This window comes from Cygnus olor, chromosome 1, assembly GCF_009769625.2.
Source record: "Cygnus olor isolate bCygOlo1 chromosome 1, bCygOlo1.pri.v2, whole genome shotgun sequence".
In the NCBI taxonomy this organism is placed as follows: domain Eukaryota; kingdom Metazoa; phylum Chordata; class Aves; order Anseriformes; family Anatidae; genus Cygnus; species Cygnus olor.
In genome coordinates, this window is record NC_049169.1 from 29154610 (window position 1) to 29179491 (window position 24882).

The following is a 24882-nucleotide window of genomic DNA, read 5'->3' on the forward strand; positions in this document are numbered from 1 at the left end:
CAAATTCAACACATAGGAGTCTATCTTAGTTTCCATTTACTACAATTGTGACCTTAGCTCTTACAAAACCAAGGGGTCTTAACAGTATGTTTAATAAGGAGAGTAATATTTCTTCTATAATGTGTTAACTAGTTTACTCTGTACTTGTCATTATTTAGCAGAGATCAATAATCCTTTATTACAAGAATTTTCCTCATCTTTCATTTTGTTACTTTTGCTATTCCTCTAAAAGGATTCAATTCCCAAGAACATATTTATCTACACAGATTCAAAACTTTTCCTCTCGATGTTAAAAAGGCTTCCTGGTGGTCTTTTTAAATTATTGCTTTGCTTTCTATAGATAAAAGTAAGACTGTCTGATTTTCCTTTAAAAATCTAAAGCCTCCTTTTGAGGTTCCTATGAGACATCCTCATGTGATTATAATGGGGATTTTACCATGCTCCTGACTAAACTGTATTACAGGGCTTCTAACTCTTTTCCAATGATACACATTCCTTGAAAAATGCATTTGAGAAAAACGAGTTTTAAAAAATGTGAAATTTTCATTTTAACTGTCACTTTAATTTTTATAAGGCTAACAGAAATTAGTCCTAAACTTAAAGCATATGCCGAGAAACCCCATTTCTGACGTTTGTAGGTTTCATAATGGCAGGACAGGTGGAAATCTCACTCAGGTATTCTGATAGAGCTTCTTGATATTCAGAAGGCCTTCAAGGCCAACTTGTTTACCGAATTTTGTATTTAAGGTGAATGAGTACAACGAAGAGGCACTGTGGTATCAGAAGCACTGTGAGCTGTTGCTGCTTTCTCAGCGACCTGGAGCTTTTCCAGACGGAGAGTAGCAAAAGAAGTTGTTTCTACTTTTAGAATCAAACCTCCATAAATTGGTATTCAAACTGGAAAAAACAATGGCTGAAAAGGACAGCTCATTATAATGTGCAGTGATGTGGATCAATATAGTTCAGCCTAATTGATACCTTAGCTAAGGAAAACAAAGCCTTGACTGTATTTCAAATAATCCACTATTTACACATTTTACACTTTTTTTTTTGAAAACTAATTTCAGAAGAAAGTATTTTAAAGTCAGAGCTCAAATATTAATGTCTTGTAGATCTCGGTGACATCTCACAGCAGTCCATATCAGATTTCTGTGAACATACTCTGACTTTATCCCAGAGTTTGAAATGAACATTTTGTGATATTGTACTTATTTCTCTTGACCTTCATGCATTTATTAAACATAGGACACAGATCTTTACTTCTTAAGTATGGTGTACACTTACTGACTGTTTCTGCTAAGTAGCTCTTAGACATGGATGGTAAAATAATTGAAGTTAATTTCCTCAAGAAACAGAATTAGAACATTAGAATTAGTGATACAAGTTGTTTATGTTTTTCAGGCAACATTTTGCTAACTGTATAAATACATGCAGACTCCTGAACATTAAATTAGCACAGTAATAACACAGGCTGCATATTTTCATTCCACAGAAGACAAAATCAAATTAAAACCTCAAGCAGGATGTTTTCTGTTACATGCCATCCTTCAGAAAAAAAGCTCTATCTCATTTATTCATGCATTACTGAGTCATAATAAAATTCCATGCTGGCACACTGGTCAAGACAAATGCTAGCAAGATGCTCCAGTGACAGTAGCATCACTTATTACTGCAAGCATTTGTTCCATAACCACTGCTGTTTCCATGCCATGAGTTGTGTTCTGCTTCGGGCTGACGCAGCGTGCACGCAGACCTTTGGCAGAGCGCTGTGCCACGCTTCCCTCTGCTCCTCACCAGCCCCTTCCCTCTTCCTGCACCTCTCGGAGCAGATGCAACCCGCACAGGAGTCCTGACATCCCTGATCAGCCTCCGGCTGCTCTGCACATGGGTTTGGTTCAGAGGGCAGTTTTGGGGCACGCTAACTAGATTTGTTTGGAGTCCAGGTACATGCAAAATGCGCTCCAAGTCCTGGCACAGGTCTCCAACAAGGGGCACCATTTCAGACAGCTCTGCATCACGGGCATGCTGGGGCTGGTTGGTGTGGGAAGGCTGACTGCATGTGATCCCAAGTAAAAATGCCAAACCACAGAATATAGTTGTAGGGACTGCAGCACCAATTGCTTTTATCTACCGTGCCATTCCTATTGCGCCAAATTATTTGTTAATGTAGAAGAACCACACCGTACCTGCTTGTGAGGTTGAAACAGATGGCATATCTAGTTATAAAGCTTCTACACCAGACAGATAAAGAGAAGGCTTTTAACCTGCGGCTACTACAGAGGGCAAGAAAGAGGAACAGCTGCTCCTCAGGGACCAAACCACTGATGATAAATGGGAGAATGACATCTAAATGAGCCAGCATCAACCAGAAGCAGCTGGGCCATTTCACAGTGGTCACTGTCTTTCACAAAAATCAGAGAAATATAGAAGAAAGTGGAAAAATACCCGTTCAGAAGAAATGGTCCAGTGAAAACATGAGGCTAAAAAAATCAAACAGAAAGTTTAATAAAGCCAGCTGAAATATATCACTAAGAACAGATGACAAAAGTGAATTTTGGACTAATGAAGCCACTGACAAAAGATCTACTCCAAATCCTCATTTACAGTTCTACTATATCAAAACACTACTGGCAAACAAGCAGTGAAGACTGAAGCATGGAACTACTCGCTGGGAAACCCGGCCTTGATATCAGTGACCAGACAGCAGACTTGTAACTACACCGTTTCCTACAGTTCAGAAACATTAAAAGTTGATAGTTACTGCTGTACACTGATTATCTACAATCCTTTTTAATTAGAGAATAAACTCAAGCAAAACACAATGTTATTTTCATTTACTTCATAATTACAATTTGACTGCCATAACATGTAGCATGTTTTGTAAAATTAATAAAGATTTTGGTTCAGCACTCCGGGCTCCCTACCATAATCAAAATATCAAATATGGGTAACTATTTATTTACAATGAGGTTTGAGCACTTCACACTTGTGCAGTAAAAAAAAAGTGCTATCGTTTATATTTCAGGGTATAAATCATGTGTTCATGGAAGAGAATGTGAAGGAGAAGCCTCAGAGACAATCTGGGAGCACCAAAATTTTGGCAGTGAGAACACACAGGTAAGGAGTTCTGGCCGGGGCTGCAACACAGGACACGATGGAAGGAAGTGCACAAGGTTGAGAAACGTTATGAAGGCTGTTTGGACAGACAAATCAAGAATTTCACCCGTACCGAAGTAAAAAAAAAAAATTTTTTTTTTAAGTCCTTGTCCTCCTTTCCTACCATCCACGCCTATTACAACAGCATCCCAGTTTAAGCACTACATCCCTCCTCACAAAAGCTGTCTGAAGTCTCAGAGGGAGAATTCTATCATCTGTCTATATGACAGGCTCATTCTACTGCAGACATCAGAGGATATGATTTACAGGTTTGGTGCTCTTCCAGAGAACTTGGCAAAGCAAAACACAGTAAGATAATTGTGAACAGGGTGTTTCAAGGGGCACAGCAAACTCTCCTGGCACCTGTGCTACACTCAGAACAATGAGAAAAACTTGTACCTCTCCAGCCCACACCTCCACATCTACATAAAGCATTTCCACATCCATTATTTGTTCAAGTAACGAGAAACTCTTTTCAGGTAATATTGAGGCAGTTTAAATGACTTCATCAGTCTGCAGACTGAGGAACCACCACTCGCTATCACAGAATCATGGAATCATACAGGTTGGAAAAAATCTCCAAAATCATCTGGCCCAACCATCCCCCTACCACCAATGTCACCCACTAAACCATGTCCCCAAGCACCACGTCCAACCTTTCCTTGAACACCTCCAGGGACGGTGACTCCACCACCTCCCTGGGCAACCCGTTCCAATGTCTGACTGCTCTTTCTGAGAAGAAATGTCTCCTCATTTCCAACCTGAACCTCCCCTGGCACAACTTGAGGCCATTCCCTCTAGTCCTATCACTAGTTACCTGTGAGAAGAGGCCGACCCCCAGCTCCCCACACCTTCCTTTCAGGCAGTTGCAGAGAGCAATAAGGTCTCCCCTGAGCCTCCTCTTCTCCAGACTAAACAACTCCAGTTCCCTCAGCCTCTCCACACAGGACTTGTGCTCCAGGCCCCTCACCAGTTCCATAGCCCTTCTTTACGCAGGTAATGGAAGGTCTGGGCAGAGATTTCAGACAACGTAAAGGCTTAGCATGCAAACAATTATCATGTTTAAGCTGTGCTGCGGTCCACTTGCACATGCTTAGATAGTCTGAAGCAGCTTACTTCTCAGAGCTCTAGTCTCCGCACATGGTGGCTGATACTTGGTAGTGTGCTCCTAAGTCAAAGCCTTGACTGAACTCTGAGCAGGTAAGAATTGGCTTGGATTCCTGGATTTAAATACAGCTGTACCTCCACTAGTAAGCAGTTAAAGAAATTATACCTAATGAAGATCAGGGCCATCCATTTTCTTCTTCATTTAAGCTATGAAAATTTTCTGAATTCAGAGAAAAACAAGTTGCAAGCCTTTACTGGGTATTTTTGGAGAATACAACATGGTCTATGTCTTGTGCTAATGGGAGTTATATATTCATGGCAAGGTGTGAAGACACCCCTTGTCTTCAGATAAAACACACTGCATATTTGTAACACATCTATTTGTAAAATTATGGCAGGTTAACAGGCAGCTCAGATAGTATTACCAAGCAGTGCAATCCTTTAATTATTTTATTAAGCCATAATTACACATTTAAGAAAATACTTAGTTTCACTTGTATATTCACCTGTCATCAGTTCCGTAGTTGTAAGAAGTGTCCTGGGGAAGGCTAAAAGACACTACGGTCTTATTGTAACGGCTGCATGGAAGTTTTTTGCCTTTTTACTATTCAAAGACAGAAGCACATAAAAGATTATTTTACCAATTGTAACTTAGTAATTTCTACTCCTCCATGTGACCTATGTGCTTATTAGGTAACCATTTCAAATTACTATGAGATTGCATTTTTAATTAAAAATCATAACAGATATGCTCTTAAAACATTTTTAGATAATATTGTTTTAGGAGATTCGTTCTTGTAATCACATTACAATAAACTGTGCTGCGCTCACAACATTAATTAGCGAACCTCTCCTCCAGGTATAATTACTAGTTGTTCTATTCACAATGATTAACCTGCATCAAATCGAAATCCTTTAAAGAGCTTATAGCGCCTACTGGCAAAAGGATTCTCTTCCTCTCTCCAAAATCTGTGGCACAGTGGAAACACCAGGTCTTGAAATCCTGAACTGAATGCATAGGTTTAACTTAAAAAACAGACAGCGGCATTGTGGACGGGGGGAAGCCTCCAGCGAAGAACAAACGAAGATGCAAACACGTGTGTCAACATTTGGAACTGGCTGGGTTTTAAGAAGGGTACCAAGAAGGATACCAAACTCTAAAACCATCAGGCAGATGTGGACAGATGTGGGTGGGCTGGGTGACCTACCTCCTGTGCACCTAATGTCTGAGGAACTCTGATGAATGAATAGGCAAGAAGTGACAGCTACATGCTTGGGGTAATGGCTGCTTTATCACCTTGTTGGGGTTTTCGCCCTTGACAGAAAGTAGCCATCAGCTCCCTGCTCACAAAAGCACATGGCAGATGTTTGAAAATAAAGGAGGTAACTCACTCACTCAGGGACTGTTTGGGTAGGATAGGTAGTATAAGGATATGTGGAATGGGAGGTCATCTGGTTCATTAACATATTTGGTTAACAACTACTCAGTATAAAATAACAAGTAACAGAGAAAAAGATGGATTACGCGCAGGCACACAAACATTAACGAGCAGGTGATGACAGAGACAATAACGAAGACCAGAAGTCTTTGGTCACTACAGGAACTAATGCCATTAATGGAACTACTCAGACCTAGCTTTGAAGAGATTCAACCTGTACTTTGTCACCGGTAAGAAAGGAGAAACATAATTATTGTACATACTATCGAATATTTGAGGGTGCTTGCAGAATTGTGTGAAACAGAACGGATTGTGGATTATGTGGATTGTGGGATTATGCAAACATTATTATGGGAAATGTAGAGGAGGGGCCAACAGCACAAAATGGGAAGGATCTGGGAGGAACAAACATAGGGAAATGCAGGGCGAGGGGAATAAAAAGGGCAATTGAGCTTAAACAGGCTGCTGGTGGGCACACTTTTCTGACGAAGTCCTGAACCTGATCACCACTGCCTAGCCTTTCTTCTTATTAAATCCTTTTCTTAACTATTTTTGTATAAGTCACCCTCTGTCCTATGTATAAGACTGCTCTGAAGTCCAAGCGTCAGCAACTGCACAACAGGCTGCAGGTTGCAGGGCCAGATACCAGCAACTAGAGAGATCATGGCATATTTTTATCTTCCTAGTGAATTTAAACCTGTACTTATCATAGGTATATGTGTAATTTGCTAACAAAATTCAATCTGGACTAGCCAACAAACAACCAGTGAGTATAAGCAGACCTGTACCTGGGAAGACAAGGCCTGAGTCAGTGGCTGGTAAGGGGCTCAAGGTCCAGGCACGACCTGAGCCGAGGCCTGCAAGGCAGTCCAGGCAGCGGACATTGAGGCTGAGATAATGTTTGAGGGATCTATGGCCATGGGGTACTTGTGAGACAAGTGTGGGTGCATGCCTCCATTCTGACAGCAAACACCAAGATGGGTTAGCTGGTGAGGAGGAGACCTGCACGCTGGGTAAGAAGCCCAGAGCCCAGATAATCAGACAGGGTTAGAGGTCATGGCAATGTTCAAAGGATCCATGGATGTGGCTATGCTTCTGAAAGTGACAGCCAGGATCTGTGCTTTCGCTAGTGGACTTCAACCCTGATCCAATTTGTCACCCCAAATGGAACACAAGAGTACCCCAGTCCTTAACCTTTAATGTCTTAAGAACGGGCTTTAGGGCAGAGCGCTGCCAGGGACACTGCTGCTGCTAACGCCGCCCTCTCTGCCTGGCTCTCCCAGGGTACTGGGATCAGAGCAGGCGTCAGAGAGGCAGTCTCCTTTTTTGAAGAGCCCTATGTGGCCTGGGGCTACTGCCAAGGAATCCCTTTCATTGCTCCTCCAGCAGAGCCACTGTGATGCATGCATGAGCTTTAGCTCAGGTGCTCTGCAGCACCATACCTTCCTACATAGCTTGGAGCAGCAAACGTGGAGGAAGCTGTCATTACAATGCTATTGTCAGAGCTAGCAGTAACCCAGGGAGGCAACTTAAGAGTGGGAAAAGAGAAACACTTGTCCACTCCCCCGCTCACTTTCCAGCTTCCAGAACAGAAGGGAAGCAGCAACGTGGAGGCCAAATCCCATCTTTAATTTAGCACATGGGAGCCAAGAAGTGCTTCACTTCCCCCACTCCCAGAAACTGAGTGCACTATTAAGCTCAGTAGGCAGGAGAGCTACAAAGAAAACTGTGAAGAATGGCTGGATTTCAGATGAGTAAGAGGGAAGTTGTGTGAGAAATGGCCAGGCTTCACAAAGAACAGTGGGGGAGGATATTGGGACCTTTTGGGGAGTGAAATCTTGCAAGACCTGCAGGGCTGAGCTTACTGTATCAGTGATGCCATAAGAGGCTGAAATGACCCAGGTAAGAGCATCAGAATACCAAATTTGGTTACAGACAGAGCACAACTGGGACCTATGGGGAAGAAATAATAAAGGGCAGATTTATCTGGGAGGTGAGAAGGGCGGAGAAATGGAGGAATAATGACAGAGAAGAACAAGCACAGGAAAATGGAGAAGATGGGCATAAAAAGAGCCAGTTGCATGTAAGTACATTCTTGAGCCCTGCACATGATCACTGCAGTCTATCCTATATTCTAACTAAATTATGTTCTTAACTTTTGTGCAATCTTACTCTGTCACACAAATGAGGGTGCTGCAAGGGCTAAGCGTAAGCAACTTGGAAAACAGACTTCAGGTCACTGGGCCTGCAGGTCTAGATGCCAGCAACTGGAAAGCCTGAAATGCAAGAGGTCTGAATGCCAGCAACTGGAGGGACCACAGCCATAGTACTTGTAGGTCTAAACATCAACAACTGGAGAGGTTGGACTGTACATGTGAGAGGTCTGAACATCAGCAACTTGAGGGACCAGGGTGTATTTACATTTCCACAGCATCCTGAGAAGTGACAGAAGTGAGTAGGAGGAGACCATCATTTAGAAACACTGAGTCTGAGATGCTGTGTCATTTGCCCGAGGTCCAGGAATGGATGTTAAACAGACTTAGAGCCCATGCTGATATATAAGAGGTCTATTAACATGGGGGGTGCCTGAAAATCTAGAGAGGATTCTATAGTGAATGTCAGTCATGATGAACCAGAAAGGAAGAACAAGATTGGGCTATCCGTATTGTTGTTTATGTGAGTGGTATAGGTGTTTATGAGGATATGATAAAGCCAGTTGCTCTGTGGTTGCCTGCATGGCCAACCATTAGATTTTCCTGTTTCTGCACGCCCCTCTTGAATGCATGCTCAGCCTTGCTACTGGCCAGACCTGCAGACAGGAACAGCAGCAGCCGCATCCATGAACCAGGACAGAGAAACATCTCTCAGGTCTGAAAATACACAAAACTGGCTGTCAGCAACCAGGAAAGAGGAATCCTTGGATCCCAGAGTCCATTGGATTGAGCAGCTCTCATAACATCCTTAACAAATGGAACTTAGAATAGAGCTGAAGAAACGATGCTTATAGTATCAGAAACAAAACAACTTTCACTGAAGTATCCTCTAGGCAGTAATTAAAAAGAAGAGTAGACTTGTACAAGACCAGTCAAGCCTCAGTTTTTCACAATAAGTCAAATTCCCTTTAAAACAGGACACAAGAGATAGTGGGAGAATAACATGTTGTGCTTGGACGTGGTATGCTCCAGGAACATAGTACTGAAAAGCATTTGAGCACATTAAAACCCTAAGTAAGAAACTGCAACTTTCAGACTGCCTATGAATTTATGAAAGACATGCTTCCACAAAAAAAATAAAATCCATTGCCAGATGCTGTAAGAAATGTTGATATGTAGCTTAATTAATGTAGACTGAATAACTTGTACTGTGGACAGTGATATGTTTTTTATAAGCCACTCAGTGACAGCTGCTAGAGTAAATTAACTAGAAAGAAACGCAGTCCTGTATTAGCATATACAAGCATGGGCTTTCTTATAAACAGGAAATTGCAAGACAGGAAAAAGTATTATATTTTATTTTCCTATATTCTGTCTCCAAAGAAGTGACACACCTTCTCAGGTGCACATGGAAGCACAACATAATGCTAGAGTGAACAGCTACGTGGAAATGAAACTTTTGGAAGAATAGGAATTTTACTTAGAGCCAGGGAAATGATAATATTAGTATCAAGTATTTTCTTTGTCTACAGGCAGTGCTTTATAGTACAAGATCTGTTTATTCTAAGTGACTGGAGCATAAATGAATAATTTTGAAAAGGATGTTTCAGCTATTGGCTAGTTTTGTCTTTGTTCAAGGCAAGAAAGAAGACGTGCTCCAAGCCTAATAAAAACATGCTGAAGACAGTCATGGCTAACATGACGGACAGCAATTAAAAGGCTGTGGCAGAATTTCATGACTCCCAGCCAACATGCCGGCAGCCCTCTCTCATGGAGAGGAAGATTGCTTGGACGTACATGGAAATCTATAGGCTGGGACAGAAGTTAATTCAGCCTGGCACCTACTGTTTTGATTTTCAATCCTGACTTTTACACATATTGTCACGTAGGGACTCCAAAGGATCTGCAACAGGATGTAAAGCAAGTCTGGGAATCCTGAGCAAAGTCACTGAACGTTCACTAATACTATCAATGAGTTTTTGAATTCACTAACAAGGAAACACCATAGGTCAGATCTCTAAATTCCTATGGAATAAACTTTCTTCATACTCGTCTCGATGTCTTCACATGAGTAACCTGGAAAAACCTGAAACTCACCTCATTGTCTCTAGTACCCCACAGTCCTATATGCAGTGGCACACAGACTTGCACAGACAGAAGCAGATGACCTTTTTAACAGCTAAAACAACATAGCTCTGCCTTTGTATGCAGTTACACTAGCGTAGTCCTCTAGAAGTGACTGGCTTTTCATGGAGGCGAAGCTTATGCCAACACAAATAAAGCAAGAGTACTGCTTTAACTAGCAGCACCATTAAAATGAGATGAGTTTTGTGAACAGAAGCAGGGGACGTACTACAGAAACAACACAAAAGTGCTTAAATTACTCTTTACCTGAGTTTGACAACTAGAAGAGAAACCGAACAACCACGCTCCAGACCTAGGTTTGAAGTTGCCTGCTTGCATGATTTCTTCCAATGTGTCTTTCACACTACTGGTGACAGAAATTCAACGTAACGTGACAATAAAGGCTAAAAGACAACCTGAACTAGAACAACTTGAACTGCTTTCCTCTCTTAGTTCTGAAAACATTAAAACTGAATTTTTGTTCAGCTGAAACTGAAACATCCCAGTTCAAAGTAATGATGTGACTGGAGGGTAGTTTGTGTTTTTTTTAAAAGAAACATGAATTACTCGTGTTAGAGGTGATGTGTACCTGGTGCGGCCCGCAGAGCAGCACTGCACACTATATTCTCCTCTTTTTTCCCCCATTTCCCCCTGTTTCCCCCGCCAGGACCACACCACACAACCGCAGCTCCCGGACCCCCCTCTCAGCGCCCAGGTGCCTCCTACAGTCCCCGCCCGAGCCGGGGGGCTCGTTCCGCATCGCCCACTCCGATCCGGAGCCAAGCCGCGCCCGGACGACCCGGGGGAGCCTAGCTCAACCCCCAGCACCCTCAAACCCACGCGGGTGCCCCCCCTCACCCCCAGACCCCGCCGGTCCCCCCGCACTCACCTCCCCGCGCCGCCCGCCCGCCGGCCCCGCGGGGCGCCGCCATCTCGCCGCTCCCCTCGCTCCCTCCTTCCCTCCCTCCCTCCCTCCACGCTCCGCCCCGCCGCCGTCTCCCTCCCCCGGCGGCCGCGGGGCCGGCCGGGGCTCGTAGTCCCCTCCGTGCCGCCGGCGGCGAGGGGCGCGGCCGCGGCGAGGCACTACGTTGCCCGGCGTGCAGCGGGACGGCAGATATAAGTGGCTGGCGGCCGAGCGGCGCCTCTAGTCGGTCCGTCCGTCCGTGCGTCCGTCTGTCTGTGGGTCGGTCAGAACAATGCATCAGCCGCCGGAGCCGGGCAGCCGCGGCTGAGGAGCAGCCCGCCAGGCGGAGCCGGCCGCCGCTCCGAGCGGAGCGGTGCCGCCGGCATGTGGATACCCACGGAGCACGAGAAGTACGGCGTGGGTGAGTGAGGGGCCGGGGGAAGGGGGCGCCGCGCCGGCCCCGCCGCGCCACCTGCTCGCCCCGGAGCTCCGGGAAGCGGCCCCGGGGACCGCCGCGAGCCGCCGGGAGGGGTCCCCGGGTCCCCGCCCCGCCGGGGACCGCCGCGCATTGTTCGGTCCTGCCGAGCCGTGCCGGTCCGTGCCGAGCCGTGCCGCAACTTTGCCCCGGGGCAGGGCTCCGGAGCCCGCTGGGTCGCTTTGTGCGGGGAGCGCCGTGACGGCGCGCGTCGGTTTTTTATATTTTCTCCCCCTTTTTGACAGCGCCGCGCCGCCTCGTCCTGCACAATGGCCTCGCTTGCCCGTGCCGAGCCGGGCGGCAACTTGGGCGAGCTGCTTGGCTAGCAGCAGCCCCGCTGGCCCCGGGGTCGGTGCCGCCTGGGCACCTCACCCAGGTGGGGCTGGGCTGCGGGACGCCCCCTGCCCGGGGTGAGCAGAGCCTTAAAAACCTCGGTGGGACCCCCCGGAGTGGCTGGCTGGGGGTTGGCAGCCGAGTGTTTCGAGCTGCAGCCCTCCTCTCAGTCTGCTTGTTGTTGGGTTTTGTGTGCGTGCGTCTATTTCTTTTGTTTTGTTTTATTTTTTTATTTCCGAGAGTAGCACGCTGTTTCCCAATTGCAGCGCTTTTTCCGATTTATGAGATAAATGCGATCACAGAGCATCTCTTTTAATACCACCGACAAGCACCGAACAGCCTTCCCCTTGTTTGAATAGCTGCCGCCCGGGCAGCTATTGAAGTGCTACGCTTTGAGGTGCTACCCCTCCGCCAACACTTCCCCTGTTTGGCAGAGCCTTTAGGTGGGTGAACGTGGTGGAGCTTTGTCCAGCTCTCCTCTCCTCACTCGGGAGGGCTGGGCTCGTGTTGCTGCGATCTCAGCTCGCTAAAGAGGCGCGCTCGTGGCTTCTCAACAGCGGGCTTTCTTTGGATCGGCCAGAAAGCGTAATTCGCTGAAAGAATCCTCCCTGGTTGTGCAGATATCATATAGGCACAAGTCGGTGCTTATTCTTGTTAAAATTCATTCCGTGGTTTTCTGCGATTCGCGTTCCAAAGGCTATTCAAGATAGTAACAAAAAGCCACTGTTCGATTTGGGTCCGCTGTACCCCTGGGACAGGGGTGGCAGCGTGGTTCGTACAGCCACCGCAAAATGATGGAAAACGGGTCTCAAGTCGTTATTATCTCTCAGGGGCTGTGTTTTATGCTGTGTGCTGGCTCACCTGCATGATGAGTGCTATCTGCAAAATCTTCACACCCAATTACGGTGTCAGCTATTGTGCTGCCTGGCAGCGGTAGGGGAGGCTGGAGAAATAGTTGTCTCTTGCTGTATAATTCTTTAAACTTTGATTTATGAAAGCCACTTTACACAATCCTGTATTTTGTACCAAAGATCTACTTTTGTATGTTCCTTTTTAAAGTCGTGCTGTTGCTGTGTTTCCAAGCAGTTTTTAAATAACAGTGTGTTTATCTGCCCTGGTAAAATGGGTGCATTATAAAACCCTTGGAGAATCCTGATTAGTTGTACCAAGCATATGTATCCTTTGTATAAAGAGCTCAGGGCTTGCATTAACATCAGACCTCATCTGCATTTTCAATCTGAATTTTGCAGCACATGCTGTGTGCTGCACATTTCTACTGTGACATGCCAAAATGGATGAATAACCAGGCAACAGCCACCTGGCTGCACTGAAGGGTTGCTGGTAGCCAGGTGGCTGTTGCTCGCTTGCACAGCCTGATCCCCACTTTGAGGAGCAGTTAGTGCAAGTAGCCATCTCTTCAATTTTTTTTAAAACTTTTGCCTGCTAACCATCGATAACATATAATTGCTTTTTTTGAGAAGGCTGTTTTACTCTGAGTTCATTTGTTAGTAGCATACAGCCATGATGACCATTACACTTAGATGTGATAGTGTTTGTACTGCAATTTTTGTGGGTTTCATTTCTAAGGCAGTAGATTTGGTCAGCTCTTTATTATCCCCCAGGATGCTAAATGTGAGGCACTGGAGCAGCTTGCCCAGAGAAGCTGTGGATGCCCCATCCCTGGAGCAGTTCAAGGTCAGGTTGGGTGAGGCCCTGGGCAACCTGATCCAGTGGGTGGCATCCCTGCCCATAGCAGGGAGGTTGGAGGTAGGTGATCTTCAAGGTCCCTTCCAACCTGAGCCATTCAGTGATTGAAGTAAGCATTGAAATAGAAGTGCTTCTGAGAAAGTTTGCTTTGTCTGGGTTTTTGATACCCTTATTTGCCAAACAGAAGGTTAAACTGTATTTCACTTGGATGCTTCGTTTGCATTGAATTATCCCCTCAGCTGTTGTGTCAAACTAGTGACAGCATCACACAAAGCATCCACCAGTCAGGTACGTGGAGCATGTAGCACAATGTGTGCTGATGTAGGGGCAGAAGAGGTAAGCTTTTGTGGGTTTCTTGGATTGTTGTTAACAGTAGCTAAAACAGGTAGATGTCAAGTGGAGTTGGCTCAAATACATTGCATGCCGTTCTATACGGACTTGGAACATAACAGCACAATATTGTTTAGAACAATAACCAAATCCGTTCTTAAAATGAGTCATTTAAGACTGTGTAGCTGTGGATCCTCTGCAGACAGCAAACCAGCAAGTGCAGCTTCTGAAGTTGATTCTTGCTGGCTGGTGCAAACTGGAAACTTCTAGCTCTAATAAACTAAAAAAAAAAAAAAAGATAAATCACAAGAGTAAATGATTATTTTGTAGATGCTCTCTGGGGTAAATACAGAAGTTCTGTTAGGCAGTCTGAATGTAAAGGATCAGTTTTTCTTTTTACCTCACTAGCTCTGCATACTGCTGTACTGTCTGTGGTCTTTGATTTACCTGCACCTTGTGAATCAAACCTCAGGTTTGATTAACCTGAATGTGAACCTTGCATTTATGCTGTCTGCAATGTAGGTGGCTTACCTTTGTCTGGTAAGCACATCACTTGACAAATTTTGTTGGGAAGGCATTTTTCAGATTAGGATGGAAAGATCAGAGAATAATTAATCAGTTGCTGAATGCCTCATCTAATTTATAGGTGGCATGTTGTTCCAGGTCCTGAAGTCATTTCATGTAGCATAATCTACCAATTTAGCTCAGAAGTTTAAATAGTGCTTGGTATTTTAGTGTGGTTAAGCTATAAATCTGGCTTCCTGAAGGGGTATGAAGTGTGGCTATCTCCCATTTTACAGAGGAAAAGAGAAGGATTAAATGACTTTGTGCTATAAGCTGAGGTTTATGGGAGGAATAAGCCAGGAGTGTATTAGTTGATCACAGGAGCCGTATTGATTGGCACACAGCAAAAGCTGAATCAATTGGCTTGTGCCCCATTCTTCTGAGTTGCAGTTGGACAAGTCTCGCTGGCAATCCTGTTGAAAGCTGCTGAGATATCTTTGTCTTCATGCTGCAATCATTTTTTTTGACTTTGAGGTAACATTACTGTAAATGAGCTTGTTGTTGAGCTAAACAAACCAACAAAGATGACCAAGACTGTGGTGTGGCCACTGTCATGATGTATCTGTCATAAGAATGCTAGGCATCTAATATAATGTGGTTTGTTTAACATGTGCTTCATCAACTTCTCTTCCATCCCTCCCCAAGCAGTACAAACAATGCTCTTATTTCCCTTCTCCTGTGTTGATCTTGCCTCACAGTTTTATGTGGAATTCAGCTTGCATTTTTGCCTTACACTAATACAACTTCTAATAATGAACCTGCAACAAGCTGCCTAAATCTCTATTTAGAGGTGAGGCCAGGCAAAGCACAGTGCTTGTTGGGGCTTGTGAACCCCTTTTGGCTAGGGAGCAGGCAAGGTGATCTTTGTCTTCTTGTTACAGCATGGACTGTTTGGGGCTGGTCACCTGCAGGGAGGTGAATGTGGGGTGGTACAGGGCATGGAGGCTGAACCTAGCAGGACATCCATGCTCCCTCCACACCCTGGGGCAGTGGGAGCCCATTCCCATTTCATGAAATACTCCCCAGGTTTTGGCTCTTCGAGATACAAGACGTGGGCCTTACATTGTCACGAAGGGTTTCATACCCATTTAGGATGACAGTCAAATAAAAATGACATTTTACTGGTCTTCTACATAAACAATAACTATCAGTATCTTCCAGAAATGATCTCAGCTTACAGCTTTTGGACTAGAAGTAACTAACTGCTTTCTGTTGGAGAGCAGAACATAAAGGATAAGATTTTAAAAGCCAGGTCATAAGACTAGCCCTAACTTACTTCTGTGATGATTGTAAAATCAGTGAAATTGCATTAAAATAAGACTAACACAAGATTTATTTTTTTAAAATGGGTTTTTAATAGTTGCTTCCAAACGCCTAGAGTCTTTGGTATGGGTGTGATCTGAATGTCCATACCGTCCCCTGAGGACAACCCAGAGCTGGTTGGTTCCTTAACACCGTATTACATAGCTCCCATCAGAGTTTTCATCTTTCCTGTTCACTGTGTATATAGAGCTACTAGGGGAAAATTTAAGACTGATGTTACGGCGCTGGCAGCTGTATACTGATGACACTGTCTTTCTTCCTGTTCAGTTGTATTGAGCTTCTTGTCACCGTTCACCTTTTTCAGTGTTGGGACTTGTGTGGCTACTAGCTGGGCAAGATTTAGCCAAAAGACAATGGAGCAGTGGTGAATTAAATAGCACAAGGAGTGAAGGCTGATGGAGTCTGTGACTGCTTCTGGGAGCTCAGACAGCACATGATGCAGTCACTAAATTCTCTGTCAAGGAGGCTACATCTGTTATTTTACTATTATCATGCAGATAGTGGAAACTTTGCAGTGCTGTGAGGTTGTCTGCCAGAACTGCCTTTTGATACACCTTCTTGCTTCCCTCACCTGCAGCCAGGAAATAAAACCTCAGTATAAAAGAGGATTTCACGTTTACAGACTAGTTCAAGGTGAACGTGTTATTTACCACTTTCCATAGTTTCCAGCTCATTTGAGTGTAATTCACTGTGCAGGTTTTGGTCTATAAATTCTCTGTAATTTGAGTCTTGGGATCAGGGAATATCCTGAAGAGAGCAGTTTGAGATCTTGGATCACTTGAGGTACTTGAATAGATGCAGCCACTGATGGAGCTTCCAGCAAAAACCTCTCACCCCATGGGAGAAGTGCTGCTTCATTTCTTTAGGTTGAGCAAGTACAAGTGGTGTTTGTGTGGGTTTTGTTTTTGTGCTGCAGGATTGGTAGTTGATTCTGTGAAGGTTTAGGGAAACCTAGATATAACCCCTCAAAGTCCTCTCAAGCCTGTCTTGGTGGTTTTGCAAAGAAGGGTAGAAATGCAAAGGTCTTGCTTCACTCTTTCTGGAATTGTGTTTGTTACTGTTTATTTTTGCATGTCCTTTTGTGAGGAATTGGGCAAAATGCCTTCAGAGGTGACCACTGTCCAATTTCCAGTTGGAAGCCAGAGATTAACCCAGAGGGAGATACCATTTTTGTTTTCTAGTTTGCATTGGTGGTAGGAAGGGTCTAACACAAATGTAATACCCAGGTTTAGTAGTTTTGAGGGACAATCAATAGAAACTCAGGGGCATGTATGTCTAGGAAGGGTTTTGAGAGGCTTAGTCTGTGCTACTTTCTGAAGGCCTAGTCAACTCTGTCTCTTCTGAAGGATGTTTGCCAGCGTGGTCTTCAACATGCTGGTAACAGAGCGTCTGTGACCTCTGTAGTCAGTGCTTAGCAATCCTACTACTAGAAAGTTTTCAGCATTGTAGTATGGTTTTCCTCTTGGATATATCATTAAGTGTATATGAATATTTGCTGAGACTGTTTTATCTCGGAGCCAAATAGCTCCAGTTACTTCATCCTTTCCTTGTAGGCCATGTTGGTCTTATCCTTGACCTTAACCTGTGTCCAAAACTGGACCGAGAAGCTCAATCAGGCAGAGCAGGAGAACCTTTCAGTGTGTTCTCCAGGCAGTGTGCCTGCCTGTCACTCCCACCGTGCTATCTGTGCCTTTTGCAGCAGCATCACGCTGACTCATGTTCAGCTGGGAACCACAGAGCACTTCAGATCCTTTTCTGGGGTATGCCTGTCTAGACAGTCATTCTCCCATCCTGTATTTGTCAGCTGATTACTTCTGCTCGTGTGTGACACTTTGCATTTGTCCTTAATGAACCGCACCTTATTTCTTCCATACTATTTCTCCTGGTTTTCAGCTCTGCTGGCTCCCAAGTTTCCCTTCTCACGTAAGCCTGTTGGAAGCACCTTGTCTGACAGTTTTGTGAGAGATGCAGTTTAGGAACCATGCTTGCTAACAGAAGCAGAACTTGCTAACAGAAGCAGTGCTTGACGAGCTACTGAAAGACACTTGGATGCCACCTGGATTTGCCATTAGTTTTGGATCTCTGTTTAAAGGGAATGTTTTCTTCAGATCTTTACAAAAACAAAAGACTGAGGTGATAGGTACTTTCTGTCTATCTTCATAATGCATGTTTCTCGTTGTTCCGAATGCATGCTACATTTTAGTAGTTTAAATAGGATGTGATAAGTTGTCAACTGTGCTTTCTGAGGCACCTGAAATGTTTCTTTTGAAAATAATGCTGATCTAAGTTCCAGGTGCTCTGGGGTGGATGTAAGAGCTGCGAACAGTGCAGCTCTGAAAGTCACCTGTGATGGGGACAAAGAAAGAAGCTTGGATTTTGCACTTTGTAATGCATTATGCTTGCTGGCTTTGTTTTCTTGAGTAGGAAAATAGGATAGAATCTAATAAGAGTTTTGTAGGGATTTAAAAAAATCAGTTCTGGTGTGGGATGAAGCAAGATGATGCGCTCTTGAAGGAGTGCTAATACAAAGGAAACCCTGCTGATACGGATTGCATGTTTCATCTTTCCCCAGTTAAGGAACCAAGTCAATTTTTTTCAGATTCACGTGTGATATTTATCTACTTCTTTAATAATAACAGCTGGAATTATTATAACTGAAAGTAAGGAAGTCTTCTTACTGGGCTCTCCAGTACTTTGAGTTTTGTTGTTTTGGTAGTTTGTGTGTGGAAAAACACAACAGCAGAAAAAGGAATAAACCCCCAGATTGGGTCATTGGTTAGCAGAACTCAGAATAAGGCGTTTGAAGGATGACTTAACTTTATTTCAGTTTTGTTTGCGTTACTGTATTTTGTCTGCTTTGTCTGCTTTTGGCCTTGCAGGGCTCTGGGAGCGGGTGGTGGCTGATCTCATGCAGTCAGGAGGTAAATGCTGAGCTTGTGCTGCTTTTCTGGCAGCAGAGGAGGAACGGGGTGCCCTTTCTCAGTCGCTGCTTGCTATTTCTCCATTCGGTTTTTAGTATTGCTTGCACTGAACTTAAAACTTCTGAGATTGATTTAGAAATGCAAAATGATTCTTAACCATAAAGATCATCTGTATACTGACACCTTTTCTTCAGTAACTTGCATTGAATGTATGTGAATCTGTAGATGCTGGGGATAAGAGGTGGGCATGAACTGCAATAGGGGCTCTTCTGTGACAAGTTACTGTTTTGTTTTATTTTTTAATAAAGCATTTTTATTTTACTATCAAAACCCATTAACTATTCAATGAGATAATGTTTCATGTTCTGAAGTTATTTTAAATTACAAGTTGCAATGCAAAAAGTAATTGATTACTCCACAAAGCCTTGTTTCAACTTGCCTACAGAACAACATAATGAGTGAAGGATGCACAAGATGCCATGTGGAGAAAGTTGTATTCCTGATGCTTTGTTTTCTTATATAAATTGAATGCAAGTTAGCTGCAAAAATTACATTACTTAAGAATCATACAAACAGCAATTGGGAATTGATTCCTAATAATGAGGGACGTTATATAACTATGAAACCATTGTTTTTCTATAAGGTAGAATTACTGTTTTTCTAGGTAATGTTCTCTGTGAAATCAGATACATTTCTGAGGAAAAGTTCTCTGTAAAGGTGGTAATTTGATTTTTTTTTTTAAGTGTAATGTCTTCTAATGTTTTTTGAAAAAGAAAAAGTGGCCTTGGGAAACTGAAGTGTCATCAGTGATTGATAAAGGCACCTCTGATTCCTTGGGCACAGTGGAGAGACACTCCCTGAAATGACATGGTAGAGAAATCGCTTTTAGGTTGTAAGTGCTCACTTCTGGTAAGTGATAGTGGTAGCTTTTGTAAAGAATAAAGTTGGCTAATACTTTGTAACTTAAAAGCATGTGTAAAGCTGCTTTTCTCACATCTGTTAGTTCTGTGAGGATAAGGAGCTTGACATGCAGCTTCTGCCTTTGCATGGGATTCAGAATTGCTCCTTTCTGGATGTTAACGTTATCCTCTCTAATTATGGTAAGGGAAGAAGAAATCTGAATATGTATTTTTGAAATGATTTACTGGATAAGTGCTTGCAGAGCTGCAGTGTTATTCACGGTTAATAGTGGAAACTTCTTAAACATTCATCACTTATCTGTCTCTTCCCTATTCCTTCACCTTCCCCCGCCTTCCCCAGCTTCCTTCCTTTTTTGGTTTGTAAAGATTCAGACTAAAAGAAAAAAAAAAAGAGGAAATCCTAAGGTGGAAAACAACGGAAGATCACTGCTCTTCTATTTCAGTGTAAGAGCACATGTCAGTGCTGTAGAGAGTTCATTCCTTCAGCTATACTTGCTTCTCTTCCTCCACCCGTCCATATTGGAATGAAATTGAATAGCTAATTATAACTGAGGCCAAAATGCTGTCACTTCCTGATATCCTTTCTTCTGCTTGGGATAACAAAGGACCCAAAAGCTAAATCTCCTTTCTCACTGGGCTAGCTGTAATTTTGAGTGCTCAGCTGTGTCAAACAAACAGGCTTATTCCTGTCTCTTGCCAAGTTAAAGAGGTAAAGTAAGGGTACAGGTATCTGCCCACACATACTTTGCCATTATATTAATCTTAGGAAAATGTGCTAATGATAGTAGTATGCGTCCCAAGTTACACATTTTCCAGCTACTTACATAACAAGAAAGTTAAATTTCATACTTTGATTTTTTTTTTCAAATCAGATTGGAAGACAAAATATTTGCATATAGTCCTTTCTGCATGCAAGTTAGGCTTTTTGTAATAATTTAATTATCCAAGGCCTTTGAAAAATTTCTTACCACCAATTAATTGAAAAAGTAGTAAAAGATGCTGAAAATAGGTACAATTTTAAAATAATACAGACTTCCAGGAAAGTGTGTGGTGTTCTTGCATGTCAGAGGCAACTGTTGGTTTAGAGTTTAATCCTCTTTGAAGGTTGTATTTTGAGATGTGCTTTGTTAAACAATATTCAGAGGAATCTGAGATAACAGGCTTCCCAAGTTCTGATTTAGGGTAGTATGGAAATCCCTCCTTCCACAGTCACCTGCAGAGTTAACATTTTTATTAGGTTGCCCTCTGGTTTCTTTTGGAAAACACTGTGGTTCTGTTTATTTTTTCTTCCCCTGCTTAAATAAGTGGTAGGTTTTTCTCAAGCTATGCAATTATAATCTGCTCTAAGAAGCAGTATTTAAAGCTTTTTCCCTTGGTGAAGAGCATTGGCTTCCTAGCAGCGGGAAGGATGTGTGGGGTCAGTTCTGCTGCTGCTCCCTGTCTGTTGTTCAGTGTTAGACCACAGCCATGGCTTTTGCTTTTTCACGTTTAAACGTGGTCATGCTTGCTTACGTTCAGAAATTTCACTGGGAAGCCTGTGAGACTCAAATTGTTGGGTTTTGATGTATTTACATGCAAAGGAAAGTGTCTTGTTTCAGATCTGCAAAGAGTGTTCTGCTGAATAGGCTGGGGCTGGAAAAGAAATGCATCTAAAAATGTGTATTTAATAGACGTGTTAAGAAATAACACCAGTTCTGAAGGTGATTGAGATAAAGTACAGAGGTTAGTTGTTACATTAAATAGGTACAAATTGTGTGGTTTCTTTTTTTCCCTAAATCATTACAAAAAAGCAACTTGGTAAACAAAAAGTGCAACTGTAACTGTAGAATTGCCATGAAAACCAAAGCGATTTCTCCTACAAAGATCTCTTTGGATTTATATGTATAAATAATGTTTCTAGCTCTTTTTTCAGCAGCCAGCTAACTGCTTTATATGTGGAAATGTCTTCAATGTGGTTGTGATGCTGATGGAGATCTTAGCACCGTATCGCTGTCTCACCTCTGAGTGCGGTTTCCACAGCAGAACCATGGCCAAATAGCAAGAGGCTGCTGTGGAAGGGCTTGGTCTTAGAGAAGCAAAAGTAGAGAGTCAAGATATTTAACCACTAGGTGTTGAATAGACTGGTTTAAATTAACAAGCTACATTTTTTTGTTAATCTCTGAAATTGATCTATTGTTTGCGGAACTGTCGTAGGTTTGGCTTTTTAATGGCCCACATAAAACACCTTTTATGCTTTTATGGACCTTATGCAAAAGTTCAAAAGCACTGTAGACTACAAATACCGGGTTTTGTGTAGGCTGTGCACAGTTACAGTACCATATGTTAGAATAATTCAGGAAACTTGCAATAACATTGCCTTGAATACAAGGAAAGAGCTTAGGTGAGCTGAGTGTCATTGCGTGGGGGTCAGCGCAGGCATGGCCTGGCTGGGCCAGCTCTGGGACCGTCCTGGCTCCGGCCTTGCTCTCCCCCAGCCTTCTGCTTTTGTAACAAACAGTTGGGAGCAGCTTATCTGGCTGACAACAAACTGCCCTTTTGGCAGGGAGGGATTCCTTCGTGCCAAACCAGAAATCGGCACCTCGAGCTGGGCTGGGGCTGCCCCCCACAGTAGGCCGGACCCCAGGGTTTCTCACTAGCCTTGCTGGAGTGCCTTGCAGCCGCAGCGTGGTGCTGGGCTGCTGCTGGCATCCGTGGGCAGCTGCCAGGGCATCTCTGCGTGGTGCTGGACCTGGCTGCATCAGGGGAAGTAGACTTGACAGTAAGCTACGGCCTAGCGAGAAGTTTAGTTAGCCTGTCAAGAAATACATTGTTGTTTTTGTGGGGCAGGGACAAATAATGAGTCGAAGTAGGTGGTTTAGTTTTGTCTTCTCATCCTGCTGTAGTGGTCTGAAATCATGAGTGTGCTGTTCTCTGAACCTACTGCTGCTTCAAAAACTTCTGCAAATTTTAGGCCATTCCCACTTGTTAGTGCTATTCAGATGGTTTTAATTTGAGCACTTTGACTAGCTCTTTCCTATTGTACAGGCTGCTCATTAAGCTATCCTTGCTCTCAAACTGTCTCCACGTGCAGCAAGCAGAGCTGTCTAAGCACGTGTCCTGGAAACTAAGTTGGGATTGACTCTTGTCAACTCTGAGCAGGCTACTAAAATGCAGTTTGAGTGTCACAAGGTAAGAAACTAAACTCTGAAGTTGCAACTTCAGTTCTGTTGATACAAGATTGTTCTATCTTTTTCCAGAAGTTTTGCTCCCTGGAAAAATTAGACAAAGACAGAACCAAGAACTAGTAAGTGTACTGTGAGAGTTCAGTGAAATGTAAGCAACTAAGTAAATCAAAATGAGCACAAACGTGACACTTGTGACATCCTTTCAAGGGTTCTGTGTCTCATTGTTGCACCCCAAACTGAAGCGGACAAAACTTGAGTCCTTTCAATATAGTATGGGAAAGGAAAACAAATATTTCTGCTTAGTATAAGCAAAATATATTTTATAATAACATATTTATGTGGTTGATAGAAGACAACTGAGTACCCTTGGATTAATGAAACTTCTCCCAAAAATGTCTCAGTCCTGTCATTCAGCAGCATATCTGTTCTTTATGCACCAAAATTGGTACTCAAGCTCAAGGGAAGTACTCTTTTCTTATGTGATTTTTTTTATGTTCTGTACCAAATATGGTTTTAGGTACATTACAAGAACATTTTAGGACAGGATAAATTATTTGCCTGTGTTCTATGGGGGTACTAGACTTTTCACATCTAAGACATTGAAGCACCATCCTTAACTCTGCTATGGTAGCTATAAAGCTAGGGGATCACATATAATGTTAATCATATTGGAGGCACTTTCTTGTGTGTCTTCCCCCACATCCTCCTCTCAGTTAGAGGAGCTGTGAACTGACTTAATGTGTTCAAGGCTTTTTTTTGTTGGAGGTATCCCTGGGGGGGGGGTGTGGTGGGTATGCTTGCTGTACAACGGTGTATGAGAGTAGGGACTAGAATGTGATGCATGACCTGTGTATGTATTTCTTTCCAAGCTTTTTCAAGCTGGCAGTCACCTTGTTTGTGACACTTCCAATTGCTAAGTGTGTTTTCAACCTGTTTTCATACTGGATTTCCAATTTGTCGCATCTCCCTGCTGTTCAGCCCTACCACAATGAACTGAGTGAAAGGGAAGAAAAAGAGCTATTGAGTGTCTGATAATCATCAGGCTGGCTCAGATCAGGACTATGTTTTTTGGAGAGTTCCATAACACAATCTTAAAATATGTAACTTGTCTGAAGAATTTAATATTCTCTCTTTTTCCCTTCATGTCTTGAATCATTTAAGGACCTTTATTAGTAAAGGGGAAGGTAGTTGCTACCAGGCTTCAGTACCCTATCCTTGTTTTTAGCAAAGATAGCTTGATAACCGTCAGTGTTCACATCTCTATACATGTAATTTGCACAAGAAAACAAGTGGCAATATCAGTTTTCAAAAGGAATTGTTTTGTGAGTGATCTCCCCTATAGAAGGGTAGATATTAAGACAAATTAATGATAAGCGATTTTAAAAAGGAATAGATTAGTCTCGTCAGATGCACATTTAATAGACAAGCTAGGCAGGTCTGGCTTTGCTTCTCTTTAGTCCCAAAGGCTAGATAAAGAAGTCCATTGTACAGCAATTTTCTTTTTCTCTGAAGCAGATTTTGTTTCCAGAAATTCATCAGTGTGTAGTTCAGTCTTAAAATTGTTTTTGACTTTTCTCTAGTACTCATAGAAGTTTCTCTTAGCTAGTTTGGAATAACTGTGTTCTGCGTGGACGTGGATCTAGTGACTGTGGGAAGGCATTCCTGCAGCCTGTGGTATGTCACACCAGCCCCCGGAGGTGAAAGGAATGCTGTGGCCTCAGATGTCGCATTGAGATACTGATACCACTAGTGTAAAACGATGCTGTACTGTTCACGTGCTGCAAACCTGATTTAAATACCCTGAATTCTACAAGCATATAAGTGCAACAGGGTTTTGTATCATCTGCATTGTAATCGACACGTGCACATCTCTCATGTAACACGATCCTTTCTGTATAAAGTTAGTTTCAGGCTTATTGGTTTACATTTCTGATAATATGAAGAATTTAGGAAAAACAAACCAATCTTTGCAGTTGTGCGGAGATGTATGCAAAGATCTTGGGCCAGTTATCTTATGTTTACTTGCAAATTGTTTTTACTTAAACTATTTGGTAATCTTGCAAAGGTTAAAGAAAAAGAAAAAATCTTGCTATAGATCATGAAGTAGTGTAAGTGAACTAAAAACATCTATGCTAATTATGTTTTTATTTGTTTTTGTTTGTTTGTTTTTCTTGAAAATATGGAAGCTTGAAGGTTGTTGCAGCAGCTTCAGTTGGAAGGGAAGGGAGACTTGGACAGAGATGGGCCTACAGAGCTGGACTT

The 24882-nt window shown here is 43.1% G+C and overlaps 2 protein-coding genes across 7 annotated transcripts in view; one reads left to right on the forward strand and one right to left on the reverse strand.

Annotated features, from left to right (window-relative positions):
• Positions 1-10943, reverse strand: part of ZNF277 (zinc finger protein 277) — a 56958-nt gene extending 46015 nt beyond the window's left edge. The window contains exon 1 of one of the 2 annotated variants that reach the window (XM_040550609.1): positions 10869-10943. In XM_040550609.1, the coding sequence (XP_040406543.1) occupies positions 10869-10911 (43 nt within the window). In that variant the 5' untranslated portion in view covers positions 10912-10943. Of the gene's footprint in view, positions 1-4769; positions 4869-10868 lie in introns of those variants that run through there. The other variant, XM_040550610.1, reaches the window with a different exon arrangement.
• A 74-nt stretch (positions 10944-11017) lies between these two features.
• The window catches only part of DOCK4 (dedicator of cytokinesis 4), a 249294-nt gene continuing 235429 nt past the window's right edge, over positions 11018-24882 (forward strand). For all 5 annotated transcript variants that reach the window (XM_040550612.1, XM_040550631.1, XM_040550644.1 and 2 more), the window contains exon 1: positions 11018-11304. In XM_040550612.1, coding sequence (XP_040406546.1) covers positions 11268-11304 — 37 coding nt within the window. In that variant the 5' untranslated portion in view covers positions 11018-11267. The remainder of the gene's footprint in view (positions 11305-24882) is intronic.